The sequence below is a fragment of the Tyto alba genome, unplaced genomic scaffold (assembly GCF_018691265.1).
Source record: "Tyto alba isolate M040663 unplaced genomic scaffold, T.alba_DEE_v4.0 Super-Scaffold_21, whole genome shotgun sequence".
Classification (NCBI taxonomy): Eukaryota; Metazoa; Chordata; class Aves; order Strigiformes; family Tytonidae; genus Tyto; species Tyto alba.
In genome coordinates this window covers 8,066,227-8,084,299 of record NW_024881295.1, presented here as the reverse complement: position 1 = coordinate 8,084,299, position 18,073 = coordinate 8,066,227, and the positions used below count along the sequence as shown (strand labels likewise).

The 18,073-nt window shown below is 38.7% G+C and overlaps 1 protein-coding gene across 2 annotated transcripts; it reads left to right on the top strand.

The window, feature by feature from the left end:
• The first annotated feature begins 138 nt into the window (after positions 1 to 138).
• SAMM50 (SAMM50 sorting and assembly machinery component) lies at positions 139 to 17,549 on the top strand. 2 transcript variants are annotated; one of them, XM_042795408.1, is made up of 15 exons: positions 139 to 266; positions 2,484 to 2,594; positions 3,946 to 4,047; positions 4,865 to 4,952; positions 6,060 to 6,166; positions 8,083 to 8,213; positions 8,425 to 8,512; positions 9,056 to 9,184; positions 9,899 to 9,970; positions 11,074 to 11,160; positions 13,654 to 13,724; positions 14,461 to 14,528; positions 15,342 to 15,488; positions 16,389 to 16,530; positions 17,338 to 17,549. In XM_042795408.1, exons 1-15 carry the CDS (start codon positions 246 to 248, stop codon positions 17,381 to 17,383), a joined length of 1,410 nt encoding a protein of 469 aa, XP_042651342.1. In that variant the 5' UTR covers positions 139 to 245; the 3' UTR covers positions 17,384 to 17,549. The 2 variants fall into 2 exon arrangements, with proteins under 2 accessions (XP_042651342.1, XP_042651343.1); XM_042795409.1 differs by lacking the exon at positions 139 to 266 and adding an exon at positions 610 to 1,084.
• The last annotated feature ends 524 nt before the right edge of the window (positions 17,550 to 18,073 follow it).

Sequence of the window (18,073 nt, the reverse complement as noted above, 5' to 3'; positions counted from 1 at the left end):
TTGTGTGGTGCGTGTTGTGTGTTCTTAAGTAGACTGTAATTTCTTCCCCCTCCTCCTCCCGCCCCACCATCCCCTTCCCTTCTTCCGGGTTGCGCCCTCGCACCTCCCGGAAGGACGCTTTCCCCCGCCTCTTCCCACGCCTTCGGCCAATGGGAGCCGGGGCGGGGCTGCCTGTCATGGCCGCCCCCACGGTGCGGCCTTAAACACCCGCAGCCCTCCAGCCGCCGCCGCCTCCCCTTCCCGCTATGGGCACCGTACACGCACGGGTAAGCGCCGCGGGGGCAGCGAGGAGGCCACCCCCACCTCCCCGGAGGGCGGGCCAGCGAGCGCGGCCGGCGCTCGCCCCCGCCCCGGGCCTGGCCCGAAGGTCGCCGAGGCGACCTTCGGGCCAGGCCCGGGGCGGGGGCGAGCGCCGGCCGCGCTCCACCAGCGGGTAGAGGTGCGGCTAATCCGGGACTGGGACCGGGATCTAGATACGGCCGCCTTGCCTGAGGGGGCTTCGGCGCGGTAGTCGCTGTCCTGCCCTCGGGTGTGCGCGGGGCTCGGGTGGGGACAGGCGGCGGGGTGGGATGGGGCCCGGACCGGTGCTCTCCCTCCCTCCCCGGCGGCGTTCGGGTTGACCTTGCGATGAGGGGCTGGCAAAAGGCAGACTGCATAAAGAGAAGCAAAACAAAAGGCGAAAAAAACCCAACCAAATCACGGAGCGAAGAGAAACTGCCCTGCAGCTGTAGCTCGAGTGGTGCGAGGGGGAGGTTGTAGGTTTGTGTGTTTCCCCAGCAAACAGCAGCATCGCTTGCAGAGATCGGTTGTGTCTCACAGGCCTGAAGCGCTTGGAAACCTTCGTGAAAAGACGCATACATTTCCAAATCTGCATACCGTTGTTTAAAGAAGGAATGTAAAGGTATAAGCCTTGGTTGTGGTAGGACGAGAAGTATTGGTTATAACATCAACAGGAAAAAGTGTGCCTTAACCATCAGAAAATAATTTCAAATACAAATGCGTAGGCTCTGAAATACTTAAGGAAGGCAATGAATTCTCCATGTCTCAAGGCTTCATTAGAGAAGCATCTCTCAGGATGTTCTAGGTAAGCAGTCCACTCTTGAGCAGTCTGCTTTATGGACGTATAAGAGTGGTGTGAGACAGGCTATGAGAAAGTCAAGCTATAAGAATATCAGTGTAATGTAGAAAAAGTTGGTGATGCGGTTGACCGTAAAGCAAAAGAATCACAAAACAAATGTTAAGTCCATTTGGTAAAACACCTTGTGAATTTGGCTTAAACTACTTTTCCATTAAAGCAGCCCTGGGGAGCTTTCATAGGGGTGTTTAAAACTGTGAGGTAGATAATTCAGATATGATTAATCGGTGACTGACTTATTCGGGAGCTAAGAACGATCTGGATGATTCTTCAAGATCCCAGATAGAGTACCTTTTTTTTCTGTGAGCCTGTTGAAAACCAGCAGGCTTTTACTTAGTGTTTAATTAGACTGAGGAACAGCTGCAGGGGCTGTTAAGGCTCCAGAGTATCTAATTACTATGACTAATTTAATTCCTGTTTCAAATTTTTTTCTTGTATTCTTCGTTTTGTATCCATCTGTAGTATAAACTAATACGCAATATTGTGTGGATGCGGAGTGTTTCATGCTTGCCTGAAAATTTTTGGGAGTGAGAGAGGATTCTGTCTTCATTTAACTTGGTTCTGATATGTAACAGCAGTTTACTATTCCAGCAAAACAGCTATCCTTAAATAATGCAGCAGGTACTGTACTATTGACTTAAGGCTGAAAGTAGATGTACTGAGTTATCCAATCCTGACCTCTGCTTTTGCAGGCAACCCTCTTTTCACTCATGCTTGAATCTGTTATCTTCTGGTAAGTCTTTATTTTAGGACTCTTTCAGTTATAGTAAATAAAGCCAGGCTTTGCTGGAAACGATTTTGATTAAAATGTTCACCTCTGATGGATGGGCCCTGAAGTTCTTGCACATTGCTTGGAAGGTTACTTTGAAAAGAGACATTGCAATATAAAAGCATATAAGTATATGCAGAGCAGAGTAACATGCTGAAAACACCCTTTTTTTTTCAATTGCTCAACATGAACGCTCCTCTCCCTCCCCAAACCCCAGACTAAGTAATGACACCCTGATTTTATAGGGTTTTTTTTTTTTTTTTTTTTTTTTTAAGAAGGTAGAATTCATCTTTAACACAGAAAGCATGCCTTAAAAATAAGGTTGTTTTTGAAAAAGTGCACAGTATTTTTGAGAAATTGGCCAACATGGAAGTTCTTCAGCTTTCACTAAGAATTTCAGCAAGCAGGTAGGTGACAAGTATGCTGGTAATTCCTCTCATTTTAGTTCTTCTCTTCTGCTTTTTTCCCTGTAGGATCTGATGAACACAGGGTCAAGAACCATGGTTTTCTTCCTTTGCAAAGGGCATAAATCACAAATCCACGTACCATATTAAATGCAGTTTTCTTTTGTGCTTTCAGAGCTTGGAGCCTCTTCCAATGGGTGGGCCAGACTTTGGTGCCTTGGGAGAGGAAGCTGAACTGGTTGAAGTTGAACCTGAGACCAAGCAGGAAATTCTCGAAAACAAAGATGTAAGTACCTGAACAACATCCTGACTTTTTTCTTAAGAGAAATGTCTTGGCACCCTTGCTTGCTAGTTTTTCCTAAGGAAACTTTCTAAATTATGGTTTGAGATGTGAAAGAATTAACTTTAGTACTGTGAATTTAATCTGATGTTGTCTAGTTCTGTTCTCTTCTTTCCTTCCACAGGAGTTGTTATTAAAATTCAGCTTCGAGCCAATAGACCTTGTTCCAGATGCTACTTTCCCCTCATAAGAGATTACTGCTTCTGCAACACTGCTTAGGGGCAAGCCAAGTGACTGTCCTTAATCTGCTAGAGTGCAGTATTAGCCAGGTTAGGGTAAAGCGCCACCATGTGAATTATGTCAATAAGGGAAATACTAACTTCAGCAGAGGATGGTAACTTTGTAAATATTTCACACATAAGACCCTGTTAGCCATGCTACAAGGGTGAGATACCATGCATTAACTTAGTTTTTATTAAAATTTTTCTTTCCCTTATGTTATTCATAGTAATCCTCACTAGAATCTTTGTGATAACATTTTGTTTTTATTTAGTTTGTTATGTATATATTCTGATAGGGTTTTACAGTAACACTAGGTTGCTCTTATTCTGCTGGTTTATTGTATGTGAATACATGAAGCATTTGCAGATTATTATTTTTTTTTTGACACCCCTAAAATTATAATGCACTGAAAAGTTTGTAAGAATAAGGGAAATGCAATCGCTATAGTCCATTTGTACCAACTAACCTGGGATGTGTTGTGATTTTTAAGATAAAATTATCTCAGATGATTATGTAACAGGAGATGAATGATTTTAAGAAAATATAAAACCTCATAATGATAGTGATCTTAATAAGCATTTTAAACTACAATGCTCAAGTGGTATTAATAATCTTAATAGTTAGAGTTTAAATATCTATGGCTTGTAGCTTGGTTTGTTTTTCCTTTTAACTCTTTGCTTATTTGTGTCTGATACAAGATATGGCTAACTACGACTAACTACATGTTTTGTCTTACACATCTTAATACCTCAGTGTGATTTTTGCTGTGACTTATTTGTCCATATAACACTTATGACTGAAATCCCAGCAGCTACAGTCTGTTACCGTCTCTTCTGCTACAACCAGTATTAGCTTTGCTATTAGAGTTCTTTTTTCTTTAATTTTCATGTTAAGGGAACAACTTTCCAGAGTTGTAGATAGCTCCAATTTCTGATAATGTAGGTTAGCAGTAACTAGTCTAGGAGTCTCCAGGGTTTCTCACTTGGACAACAATATTTTTTTCTCTGTTGGTGATTTTGATACTCATTATTAGGCACAAATTCAGTATTTGTGTTTAAACATCTGTTCTGTTCAGGTGGTGGTTCAGCATGTGCACTTTGATGGACTTGGAAGGACCAAAGATGACATTATCATGTATGAAATCTCTGATGTTTTCAAGGCTAAAAATCTCATTGATGTAAGTACTCTAGTGAATATCAGACCTACTGTTTCAAAAATCAGATACCATTTTTCTCTCTATTTTTTTCCTGCTTTGTGCTGCTCCCTTCAGACATGGGAGACTTTGTCAAGTTTCGTGATGATTTTTGTGATGAGTGGAAGCCGAACTGAAGTATGAAATACTGGCAAATATTTTATTTTCTGATGTATTCAGCTCAAAGATGTTGTGAGGTGGCAAACAATACCCTTGAGATATTTTTTCAGCTTCACTCTTCCCATTTGAGAATTGCTAAACTGGGTAGGTGACCTTTCAGTTAATTCGCCAGTCTCCACAATGGATCAAAGTGTGAGTTAGGCTGTATGTCCTTGCACTTTTAGGTGGCAATTCCTTCTGGAGTATAGCTGGCAGTTAGACCAGTAAATTGGTCCAAATTTAAACGGATTAGGGTGTTTGGGTTTTTTGCCAAAAGCATGGGTCCTGTAAATAGGTGTATAAGTTTTAACTACTAAAACCTATTTGAGTATTAGGTTTACGTATTATAACAATTGGGAAGCAAACTAACAAGTGGTAGGAATTGAGCAGGATGCTCAGCGTTTCATTATTTCTTTACAGATTCAAGTTTTAAAGGGGTTGTGATCTGTTTTGAAGGTGCATATGTGTGTCTTTGTATACAAAATCTGTGAATATTATATGATTTATCTGCATTTTAACTATTTTATCCTAGTTATTTTTTGGTAATCTGAAAGACTCAAATGGATTAGATGATCTTTGGAGGTCCCTTCCAACCCAAACTGTCCTGTGATTCTGTGACTGAGCTACTTATCTCATCCTGTAGGTGATGAGAAAATCGCATGAAGCTCGTGAAAAGTTGCTTCGTCTAGGAATCTTTAGACAGGTAGAGGTTCTGATTGATACCTGTCAAGGTATGTATTGGCTTATTAATCCTCATTTGTTTTGTCATACACACAGACACATGCATACCTATAATGTATATTTCCCTGTGTAATAGGTTGGACATTTTTTGTGTATATAACTTACTCTCATATACCTTTATATATTTTAGATACACGTGTAGATGTGCTGTGTATACAAATGTATGTGTCTACATCCACTGTCCTTATGAAAAAGATCTCTTTGCATGTGTCTGTAGATATGTGTATATAAACATTACTTGTATACATGCAAAAATGAGTGCATTTCCAACACTGAAATAATTACAGTACACATCCAGTAATCCAGACTCTCAGAGGAACACTTGAGGAAAAGCTTGAAAATGTGGGCTTTACTTCCACGTATTACTTGTCACTTAACTGACACTATATCAGCACATCCTTGGTGCTTGAGGAAATACCAGTAATTGTATCAGTGCTTGTGATTAAAGATTGACTTACAGTATATATGGGGCAGCTGAACGTGTGCAGGTTTCACGGGATGGCCCAGTTCTCGTTCCCCGGCTTGCGGTTGCTTTTCAAACACGTTGCTGTTCCCTTCAGCAGAGGAGAGTTGTGTTTCTGAGAAGGAAACGTGGTGCAGTCCCACGGGTTGCTGGCCATGGGCTGCTGTCCCGTTCGCTTCAGGCAGCGTTGGTACCCTTGGCAGCGGCGTTTCGGAACGGCTGCCGCAGCCAGAGCCCTGAGGCAACGAGGCGGTTTCTGCTGTTTGGCACTTACCCGCAGAGTGCTGGGAGCTCTGCCCTCCTGATGGCATTCTTGCCATGTCTGGACCACTTTAATTTCTCCTTATTCTAATGTAAGAATTTGCATACATCTTTGTTTGCGGTGGGTAACAAACATGTTACTATTTCATAATTAAACTAACGTGTTGGTGGTTAAAGCCAATCATACTATGATTGAACCAAATCCTGCACTCATACCCAAAAGCCATCTTTTCTCAAGCCATTTTTCTTTGTAATGTGGACTTTTGTTATCATTTAATTCAAACAGTTTTCAAATAATTCAAGTCATCTTCTGTCTGCGTTTTTCTAAATAGGTTTTTAGAGATAGCATATGTTTGTTTGTTTATTTCTGTAGGAGATGATGCCCTTCCAAATGGTTTAGATGTTACCTTTGAGGTAACAGAATTGAGAAGACTAACTGGAAGCTATAACACTATGGTTGGCAACAATGAAGGCAGTATGGTATGGGTTATTTCAAATAATTATTAATCTCTTTTGATATTCCTGTTACTTTCATGTTTCAAACCTATCAAAGAATTTGGTGATCCAAGCCAAACTATTTTCTTGATCTGGCTTTGCCAGACCTCTGTCTCTAAAGAGTCTTCATATTAGTCAGGCTTTCATTCAGAAAAAGCCTGTTTTGAGCTAGGGGAAGCTACAGCATTCTTCAACTCAGTATGTTCATTTTTTAATTCTTAATAATATTTAAGACACTTTATCTACTGGAGAGATTAGTAACAGGTTTGACATTTAGTTTCTGTGAGATCTGTTTAAAGTGTTTTTCTTCTTGGTTGAAATGCTTTATATTTGACTTAAAAATTGCTCTTGGTTTTCACTATGGTAGCCCAGTACCAGTTATTCTGGGCTGCAAAATGCAAGTTTTCCCAGAACCATACAAACTGTGAAACTTGTTTCCGGTTGATTCACTTAAGGATGCATCACATTAGAATGTTGTGTGAAACACGTTTACCAATCGACACAAAAAGTAACAGCCATACTGTTGTTGTGTTAATGGCCTTCCAACAGAAGTGCTGGTGTTAGTAGATCGTGCTTTCAGCCGCTCATTCCTGCAGCCATTCTGCCTTCTCATGTGCACAGTGCAGCCGTGCCTGGGGCTGGTAGATAAGGCTGAGTCCCTTGATCTGGCTTTTCTTAGGAGTATTTTTAACCTGGATAAGGTACTGCATAACTCAGGTGATGGTGTTTTGCGAGTGCAGGGAGAACAGGAACTCAGTGAGTTGAGCTGCTTGTGCAGTTCTGCTGCTGAGAGTGGTGTCCAGGGTGTGGTGGCCTGAATGGGACCAGTGGGGAACCCTGCCTCTTGGTTCTAGTGCACTTGAAAACAGTCTGAAAGCTACTGTGGTTTCTCTTTTTGTACTCAGCTTCCCCCTCTGATTTTAATTTGTTAGAGAGAAGTAAAACAATTGACTGATATAAAAGCGTGACTCGTATACATTCATATTGGCAGCAGAGATTATGTTTCCTAAAGAGTTAAATAGATTTGACATTTATCCTAATCCCTTAAATTTTTCTGAATCCTGTAGATCTAATATGTCATGCTAATAGCCCTCTGGATTAGTGGTTTGTGGTTAGTTGGATAGTTGCATAGTAGCCATCATCACAAAGTTCAGGTGGCTGATATGCTTCCAGTAGCTGTGCAATGAAGGCAATCAGGATTTGGTAGCTTTTTTACATTCTTTTAAAATAGAATACACAACAGTAGAACAATTCTGGTAGTGTCTGTGATTGGAGGAAACCGGCCCCATCCTTTCTGCCAGAGGGCCAAGAGCTGCCAAAGGGATACAAGGAGTTTGTGTCAGAACAGGAAAAAGTGTTTAACTAGTTTCTGGAGAATTGTAATGGTATGTTGTACTGCTGTCAGGACTGATTGCAAAAGCATCTTGTTACTCAAAACGAAAATACAGGGGAGTGACTCTGTATTGATAATTTTCCGTTGGCTTATTGCTGTGGTTCCGATGAACCCTACCTGACAAGGAGCTTTCCTGATGATCAGCTGGGAACTCTGCAGTTGTCGAGCAGCTGTTTATTATGACAAAGACTTACTCTCCAGGGCTGTAAGACTCACTGGGAGATTTTGCTTGAAATAATAGCAGTACTGATGATACGGTGAGAATGCAGATTAAGTCAGCAGCTACTGGGCAGCAGTAAAAATTGGATGATTAACTTTAACTTGTGCTATTGTGATGGCTTTTGCTGCTAGTGCAGAGAGAAACCTAACTTAAAACCACATTCAGTTACAGCCATTTTTAATGTCTTCATTTCTCACTCTCATGGTAGATATGACTGTCTTCAGCATACAATTAAGATGTAAGACAGTAAACTGCATGAAATCTTGTGGGTTTTTTTATTTTCCATAGGTACTTGGGCTCAAGTTCCCAAATCTCTTTGGACGTGCAGAAAAGGTAACCTTCCAGTTCTCCTATGGAACAAAGGAAACTTCGTATGGCCTGTCATTCTTCAAACCACAGCCTGGAAACTTTGAAAGAAAGTAGGGGATGCATTTTTGAGTACTTTTCTTTTTTTAGTGAAGGAATATAAAACAATCAATAAGACCTTTCACTGAGTAATTAAATTTATTCCTTTGCTGAGGGTCTGTTAATAATGTAGCAGAGCTGGTTTCTTAAGTTTTTGTGATCATTTAAAACTCCACCTACTTAAATAGTTTCACTTTCAAACCTACCAGTAATGTTGTGTTTCAGTTTTTCAGTTAACCTGTATAAAGTAACTGGACAGTTCCCTTGGAGCTCTCTTCGTGAAACTGATAGAGGAATATCAACAGAATTTAATGTAAGTGTAGCACAAGCATTTGTGAAACACATGCTTCATTTACATTTAATTCAGGTCACAGCTGGCTTTCACAAATATTTGGCTTTCTTTAAAGATTGAAACACTTGTGCACAGGGCTAACTTGTCATTATTTGAAAGAGGTCAACAATTTTAAAATTACAGAGGTAACACACTTTAGTCTTTTTGTTAGAATTCAAGCTTATTTTGGCCATATAAAAATAGCAATGTGTTTTTCTTGAAATGTTTAATGTTCAGAGTAACATTTCAGAGGGGCAGCCGGTTGCTTAACTCACTGTATCAAGCCAATTCAAGATATTTTTCTTTTGGGATGGATTAAGTACTGTGCACCTGCTTGAAGAAACTCTTGGCTGGAGCAGAATTAGTGTTATTCTGAAATGAAAAAGGGGTTTTATCTGATCCAGGGAGTTTGGCAAGAATAAGCATAGAGGCATGTATAAATACATTTTAGAGAGAAATATTTTTCAGGGAAATGTTTAATTTTATAGCAAAATTTTTTAATGTCTTTCAATTCTTTATTTGTAGTTTCCAATCTGGAAGACCAATCACACGCTGAAGTGGGAGGGTGTGTGGAGAGAGCTTGGCTGCCTTGCTAGAACAGCATCCTTTTCCGTTCGAGAAGAAAGCGGACACTCTCTTAAATCTTCTCTCTCTGTAAGGCTTTTTCATTATGATTCTTAAAAACACATTATTTTGTCGTTACTACATGACATTAGTCATCTAATACTTATGAATGATACCAAAGGAGCTTTTTGTCTTAGTAGGTAGTGTATTTTACTTCAAGTATCTTTTGCTGTGTTTGGTCTTTCACATAGAGTCATCCAGGAGGTCCAAAGAGAAAACATGTTCATAGTTGACCGTTGCATTTTGACTGTTTCATAGGCTGGCTTGTTCTTTCTGCTGGGCCTCCCTCTGTCTCATCTGCCATCTCTTCTGTCATTTCTTTCTGCAGAATTGTTTTGTCGAAGACACGATCAGTGCATTTCCTTATCCTATAGTTGTTGTGCCCTTTCTAATACCAGTTCCTATAGCAGTTTTTGGTCACTTGTCATCTTTAACTTGTAGCTTACAAATTGTAGGAGATAAACTGTTTTCAGGTTACTGCCACGAAATTGGTGATTTCCAGTGGGCCGTTGTTGCTGCTACATTTCTAGTGTGTACCACAGCCAGAAGATATAAATGTCTTCATTTCATGTGGCCTCTAAATTCAAAACTAAGTAGGTATATTGTTTCCAAATTCATGAAGCCTTAGCTGGAACAGTTGTTGTCTTCTACTGTTTGCACAGGTTTTGAAGGAGAATAATGGTGTCACTCTCTGGTATTCAACAGATGTGAGTATCTAAAAAATAATTTTTTTATTCTTCTCAGCATGCCATGGTAATAGATTCCCGGAACTCCTCAATCTTACCAAGACGAGGTGCTTTGCTGAAAATTAATCAGGTAATATTAAATCACTTATGCTATTATTGGATTTATCTGTGTTTGGATAAGTCTTAATTTATCTATTTGATGTTCACGTTGAAAATGTCTAAAGTTAGAAGGTAATTATAAATTGACTAGGATACAGTGATGACGAGTATTTACTTTTTATCTTTACAGTGTGTGCCTTTTAAAATCCTGAAACCTTTTTTATGGTGGCAAATATTAATTTGTATACTATTGGTCAAACAGCACAGCCATTTTATCTCACTATTAGCATTAAATTATTTATTAGCTGAGATACATTATCCCTGATAGTATTTACATTTTACAGTGGATATTAGTCCTTGTTTTCTAACACTGTAATGTAAGACTACCAGGCTGTGGTCCTGTTGCTACTTAAAACGTTTGTAAGTCTTAGAATTAAAAATGGAAGACTGATTGACTCTAAAGGCATACACGTGTATCATTTTGTCACAGAAAATGGTTTTCACTCTTGTTACTTTCAGCTTTTAGAAAAGCTCCTTTTCTGCTGTATGGGTAGCGCTTCACAAGCATTAACTTCTGCAATGCTTTGGAAGCAGATTGCTTTGAAATGCCGTTGGAACTAGAATTGCTGCTGTTCCTGTAAGCAGCAGTGAATTCTTCTGTTTCTGAGTGAGAAAGGTGGTTATAATTCAGGGTTTAGTTAACATATCATTTGTTAGATGCTGCTTCTAACACTGATTCAGACACTTAACTTGTTATTTTCAACTCACATTGGTGTAATGTAACTGACTGTCTGGTTCTTCAGCCCTGATTTAGTACATTCTGAAATTTTCTCAGGTCTAGATAAATGCAGCAGGAGTTTTTTTTTCGGGTGCTGAATTTTCCAGCTCCATTCTATTTTGCTGTCATTTACAAAATGGCTTAGAAAGCAATACCTTGGTTTAATATTTGGAGGAGTATTGTTCTGAGGGTCATGCATGGTTTTTCACTGGTCCAAAATTCAGTTGTCTCTCCATACCTGTGATTTTGCATTTCTTGTATAGAAAACACTGCTTATGCCCATGCACGTGATGAACTTTTAGGGGGAAGAAGCATGTAATATCCGTTACAACTTTCATAAACTTATGTCTTTGCAGGAGTTGGCTGGCTATACAGGTGGAGACGTGAGCTTTCTAAAAGAGGATTTTGAATTTCAGTTGAATAAGCAACTTATCTGGGATTCGGTAATTTTTTTAAAAGATATTTTAGTAATTGATCTGAGTTAGCAGATAAGGTTATTGGTCTGTGTCTTATGATTTTTCACCATAGATTAGAAAAATTTCATGGAAGTGAAAGATGGATGGTATAGATCTCTTGATTTGTTTTTTTTGAAAATATCTTGATTTGTGTTTTTAAAATTGAAATAGTCTTTATTTTTAACCTGATGTTCATGTCATGTACAGTCACTTGAGAAGTGGGCATTTTGGAAAGAGTGACTGTTAACAGTTAACGATATGAACTAGTTTCCTTTTAGAAGTAATGTTGAACATGTCTATTCTTTGTGATTTTTCTTTAAGAGTGATTTTTCAAAAACGTATTACAGGCTTTGTTCTGTCTCTTTCACCTGGTTATGAAGATTCTGACTAATCTTGGCTTAGTTTTGTCATTGTAAATTATGAATATATGACTACTAATTTTGGTATCATAGCATGCAATTATTTCTTCTATGTAAAATTACTGGGAAAGAATGGGAAGACTGATTTCACTGCAACGCTAAGCATGTACTACACCATTTTGTGCACAATGAACAATTTAAGTTCCAATAAGGAAGACACGTGATACTGTGAGAAGTTTATATGAGACCCCAGTCTGCCATCCTGTCAGCAGAACATACCACAGGTTTTATTGTGTGGTGTCTACGTTAGTACTTTGGTTTGGAGTCGCTGTGTGGTTTTGAAACAAATTCCGCTATCATCATCACTTAAAGTTGTGGTTTGGTTGGCGGAGCAGTTTCGGTGTATACCAACTAGATTGCTTTCAGAGGAAGCAAAACTGGATAACTCCAAGTTCATGTTTAATGAATTTCAGCTTCTTATGAGAACATAGAGATTTTAAGTTTCAGGCAGTTTTCTCAACATAGACCTAGTATTAGGTGGAAATAGGGTTTTTTTCTGCTTAGAAATAAGAATTTGGATATATTCTAGAAATATTTATGTCTGCATTTAGAAATCAGTTCTTCATCACATGGAGATGGTGCAGTCAGTTCTTGTCTTACAGCTGAATGAGGAGTTAGACAACTACTTTCCTTATGAAGATTTAAAAATCAGAGGTTACAATAATTTGCATCCCAACATTCTAAAAAAAAAAAACAAAAACCAAAACCAAACCAAAAAAGCGTTGAGAAGATCTCTGCCTCTTGATAGCCTTTTAAGAAGTACTAGAATAATGAGGAAGTTATAGGAGACTAGAAGAATGTTAGCATTATGCCAACAGTTTACCTGAAAAACTCCAATCTACTTCCGTACTGCAGATACTAATGAACTGATGCTGCAAGGATCTGTCGGTGTGCCATTACATGCTTTTATTCTGAGGTGACTCAGTGCAATGAAATTCTTGGGTTAGATCAGTGAGGCCAACACAGAAGGGCATTTTATGGCTATTTGCTACACCCCTTTCTTATTACACCAATACATGTGCACCTTCCCTGTGGTGGAAGAAAAGGCATTGCCTGATGAGTGCACTCTATTCATCTTGCATTTATTTGCTGACCTTCAGCAAAGAAAGACAGCGTATTCTCCTGGGAGGTAATTTAGTGGCTTTATGGCTACACAAAGAGGACTTTGCTAGTTCCCATGGCTGCTAATATGCCTGCACTGTGAATGAAAGTGAAGCATATCTCATCGTGTGGTGTACGTAATTTTACATCACCCATTGTTCATGAGTGTAGACTTGCGTGCACTTGGCTTTTGCGTGTGTTGTGTGAGCAGATCTGCGTGTACCGCCTGACGCGCTCCCATCTGATAATGGCAGGGGAGGCATCTGGGGACTCTCAGGGTAGAAGGTAGCAGGAGTGTGCTGTAAAATTAGAGACACTATCCAACACCTTTAGCCTAGGTATTGACAGTAGATCCCACCGTCTGGCAGTAGCACTTCTGCTTGGTAGGAGTAGCAAGCGATTTACATATATTTATTATAGTGACTTGGCTCCCAAGAATTACTGTATAGATAAGCAGTAATGCTGTACACGTGTTTGATGTCAGTATAGTGAGTTGTAGAGGATGTTTTCATATAATTATAAGGCTGGTTTTCAGACAGGTAATAATTGTACATTTTTGGTAGCTGTTTGCTGGACTTAGTCTGCTATGGGTTTAAAATTGCCAGGAGTAATTTATGTCAGCGGTGTTGTCTTATTTCAGGTCATAAAAATTCATAAGAGAAGAGGAGCTGAATGAGTGTTCTCTTTAGCTATTGTGAAAGTAGCACTTGGTTCAAATGTGCTGTATTGACTTTTTCAAGATGTGACACTGCATAAAAGAAAGAGGGCAGCAATGATCAAGAGTTTCCTTCAAATACCATTACTGATGGTGTGTTACCCGTGCATACACTGTGATCATCTGTATCTTTCTGTCAGACTAAGGGGAGCTGTGCCTGTTACTGGGCGATGAAATTTTACTAATATTGTTTTTAGGGAAATTAAGTAATATATATTAATAAACTACTTCTTTTTCTCTCCAAAGGTTTTTTCAGCATCACTTTGGGGTGGAATGCTAGTACCTATTGGAGAAAAGGCATCCAGTATAGCTGATAGGCAAGTTTTTAAAATGTTTCTTAATTTTGTGCAGTCAACCCAGGAAACGTATTAAGAAAAGTCTATAGTAGAAGAGGGAAGCAGTAGTAGTTCTGGTTTCTAGTTAGATTTAATTGCATGTTAGTACTCAAGCCATGCCTTCTGGCTTTGATTTTCATATTGGGGTAGTATAATTTACTATGTAGTAGCTCTGTCTGTCGATAATTGTGGTTGCAAAATTCTATTTGCCATCTACAGAATTTTGTATCAGGCATAGGTGTTTTTAGAAGCAAAGCCATACTGTAGTTATGTTGGCATTTTAAACATTTTTGCATTCTAACACCTGAGTTTAAAGATCACTAGCAGAAAACATTTAGACTTAAATTTATTGACAATAAATACAAAGTGTCAACTTCACACACGAGAGATCTTATCTACAGTATTTCTATCAAAATTATTACAACAGGCAGAATCAGACAGTATTCTGATTCTTCTGTGCTGGGGATCCTTCTGTTTTGGTCTTTGTAAGTGATGGAGGACTGATTTTTATTTTTAATACTTTATTTTTAAATTTTTTTGCTAAATGCATCAGGATTTAGATTTAGATATAATTTCTTGTATTTCTTTAAATACGCTTTACTAAACCTGCTACAAAATTACCTGTAACTCTGAAAAGCAGTGTTAGATGTATGGCTAGATATTTTCAAATATGTCCTTTGAAGTGAAGCATTAAATTAAATTTGACTGTATTCGCTAGGTTTTACCTTGGTGGACCAACAAGCGTGCGTGGATTCAGTATGTACAGCATTGGACCCCAGAGTGAAGGTCTGAAACTTTTAAATCCCACTCCTCTGACAATACTGTAAATATTAGTTTGTAACAGAGAGTCAAATTCTGTCCTTAAAGCTTTGTATAGCTTAAAAATAATTGCACTCATTCTGCATTTTGAATCTGAAAAGTGTTATGATCTGTTGTTATATAATAGTTCACAGTGGAGTAAAGCCTGGTAGTTCTTAGTTAAGCCACAAGCTGATTTTGTAAACCAAGTGGATGTTCAGACTTGCATACTCCCAGTATGCCATTTTAATTAGTAAGCAACCTTTAAGCTGAAAGAGTTCCCAAAAGGTGGTTGTAGCAGCAGTCGTGTCAAATCTGTTTGATACATCATATGTCCAGGTAGCTTAGGAGAAAGATAATCTATTCAACAAAGGTGTTTGGAGAGCCAGGAGCTTCCTCAGTTCTATTCCTGACTCTGCCCCTGACTCGCTGTTACTGGTGATTTTAGTATTCAGCATATTTATATCAATTTCCCATTTTTAAAACTAAGGCAAGTATTTGAGAAGTGTTCGGGAGGTAGTCTCCGACGAACCGCAAGTAGGTGCATGCCTCGGGTTGTCCCAGTGAGGGAATGAAGAAAAAGGGCACTTCACGTGGATGCTTTAAAGAATTGTGTAAGTGCTAATGTTTTTACCTCATAGTGGTGAGGTTGGAGAGAGCTATAGAAGCAAATGGCAGGAGTTATAAAGGGTAGAAGTGCAATGTAAAACAACTTAAGGATGTGTTCTTATACCTTTAACAACTGGTTCTTTTAATATATTCCACAGTAAATGCTTTTATTCCAACATTTTACCGAAACAGGTGATTACTTGGGAGGAGAAGCCTACTGGGCTGGAGGCTTGCATCTATACACCCCTCTCCCTTTCCGGCCTGGCCGGGGAGGGTTTGGAGACCTTTTCCGAACACATTTCTTCCTTAATGCTGGAAACCTCTGCAATCTTAACTATGGTAAGACTCAGTAAAATTCTGTGTAACAAAACCTGCTTCTCTCTATATATAAAAGCAAAAAGGAGAGCTGTTCTGCGTCTGTTCAGCAGAAGCAATTCAGTTACTGCGTATATTTTGGTGCCAGTCAAAAAGCTGCTGCTATTAACTTACATATTTGACAGATTGCCAGTAATTTTTAGAGCTCTACAGAAATTCTAGCACAACTTGTAGGAAAGAGAGCTAGGCTGGTAACAGTAGTATCTGAATTTATGATGTTTGCAGACTAGTGTGGTAATTGATTAATGTCTTACGCTGTTCTGAAGGGAGATTGGAAGATTATGTTTGAGTGGGATTCTAATGATTGCTGGGGTGAGCTACATAAAAAGTGGTGGTGTTAGAGTGTAGATGAGAAAGTGATAGCTGATGTGATTTTTTTTTTCTTCTATTCCCAACTTTTTTCAAGATACATGTCAGTGTATTAGTGTATGACTTTCCAGTATCATTTCAATCAGCTTTGGGTTATAGTGATAATTGATGTCTGCCTCACTTGATGGAGGAGACGTGGCATCCATATGGAAATGAGACACTGTGCACAATTGAAAAGCAGATTAATCAGTTCTAAAACTTAAAAACTAATAGAGGACCCACTAAAGACATTTAAGTCTTTAGTACTCATTTCCAGATTCATGCAAGTAGGTACCCTGTGGTGGAAAATGAAGATCAACCAACAATCCAACCAAAATCATAGTAATTTGAGTCCAAGGTACTTGTCATTTATGGGAGTTGTGGGTAGTAAATAAACTTTGAATCTGTAGCTGGTGCTCTGAAGTAGTCTGTCTTCTGGCTCTGAAAAATCCAGTTAGCCTTTGACCACCTTGAGAGTCTACTTTGATTCTTGTTCTCCTGCTCTTTTGCTTTCAGGTGATGGTCCCAGAGCTCACCTGCAGAAGCTGGCAGAGTATATCCGATGGTCTTATGGTGCTGGAATAGTGCTCCGACTTGGAAACATTGCTAGATTAGAACTTAACTACTGTTTCCCCATGGGAGTACAGTCTGGTGACAGGTTTGTTTTTTACACCGATTTCTTTAGTAGTAACTGGTTTTAAAGGTTACTGCACTGCTATCTGTTTTGTCAGAGAGAACTGCTACCTTTTAGTTTTGTTTATTCTATGACAGTTCAGAGATTTTTCAGCACATGATGCTCTTCTTTCAGCTTGCCGTATACATGTTGGTTTCACAGTACTTCTTGGTTTAAGACTTTGCTTCTCAAGTTTCAGAGTTCACTGAGCTTGAGATCCGCTGTTGAAATGTATGAATAGCTGTGTAGCAGGTTTTATTTCTTTAGGGGAAACCATCACTCAGACAGCTCATGGGGTTTTCTTAAGCGTTCCAAAAACAAATGATTGGATAAATACTGAGATTAATGTCTTTGCTTAAAAAATGAAAGCAAGTTTATAGGTAAAGAGAAAGGGAGAACAAATTAATTTGTTAGCAGCCAATTATCCTACATCAAGCAAATATAGTACACAATAAAAAACCTTCAGGGGGGCCTGTTCTTGCCTGTGAATACTCTGTGAGATACCCTGTATTTCGTATAGAAGTTGGATTATGCTTCTACTTGTCATTCATGTGAAATATGAATGAATAATACCAATTTAAAAATTACGGGCTTTAATTTGCAAAGGTAAATACTCCATATGGATGACAGATTGGCAAAGCGTTTATTTAAAAAAGCCTATGTCAGCTAAAATTTGAATTGTAACTTTCCAAAGATTGAAAACCTTGGGAATTTGGGGATAAGGAGAACTGGTTTTAATTTCATCAATACTTTATATATCACTTATGTTGTTTATTATTTGTTTCTTTTCAGGATATGTGATGGTGTTCAGTTTGGAGCAGGAATCAGATTTCTATAATACAGAAACATTTTACATAAGTATATGAAATTGTGCTCTGTAATTGAAATCAAGACTATAATGCAGCTCGATATGGTCTAACTTTTTTCATAAAATACAGATACACAGTTGAATGATTTACCTCTCAGACTCCACAAGAAGCTACATTAAAGAATTATACTCTAAAGATTCATTGTACCTCTGATTCTTATCAAACATGGGAGAGTGTTTGTAAGATTCTAGCTATTTTAACTTAACAGCTTTTAGTTATGAGTTGTTACTTAAAATATTAGAGAGTTGTGTCAGAAATTGGCTCTTGGATATGGTTCACATGATTATAGTTAGCGTTCGCCTGTACAGCCTTCACTCTTCCAACCACAACTCTCACAAGTGTCAGGATGACCAAGTGTGAGACTGGCTGGAGTGGAAATTAAGGGGAAACAGTTTTTCTCCATCATCAATTTCTGTGAGCAAATGACCCTGAAAAAGTTCTGTTACGCGTCAGAAATTATTTTATGCAAACAATGGTTGTAATTGAACCAAACCAATCTGATTTTAATATTTCACTATTGTAAATCATCTATATTTAAATGCCTCCTACAATCTGAACTGCATACTGTAAAAATTAAGGTCAGCTGTCTAGCACAATAAATACTAAAATTCAAGAACAACTTTGAAAGGTTCAGGGTCCTCAACTCTGAGGCAGCTTTG

Bases quoted from the DNA above. Each gene is read 5' to 3' on its own strand.
- SAMM50 (XM_042795408.1), top strand. From the start codon at position 246: ATGGGCACCGTACACGCACGG. The intron at 6,167-8,082 runs GTATGGGTTATT...TATTTTCCATAG, and splicing joins GCAACAATGAAGGCAGTATG to GTACTTGGGCTCAAGTTCCC. The intron at 9,185-9,898 runs GTAAGGCTTTTT...TATTCTTCTCAG, and splicing joins CTCTTAAATCTTCTCTCTCT to CATGCCATGGTAATAGATTC.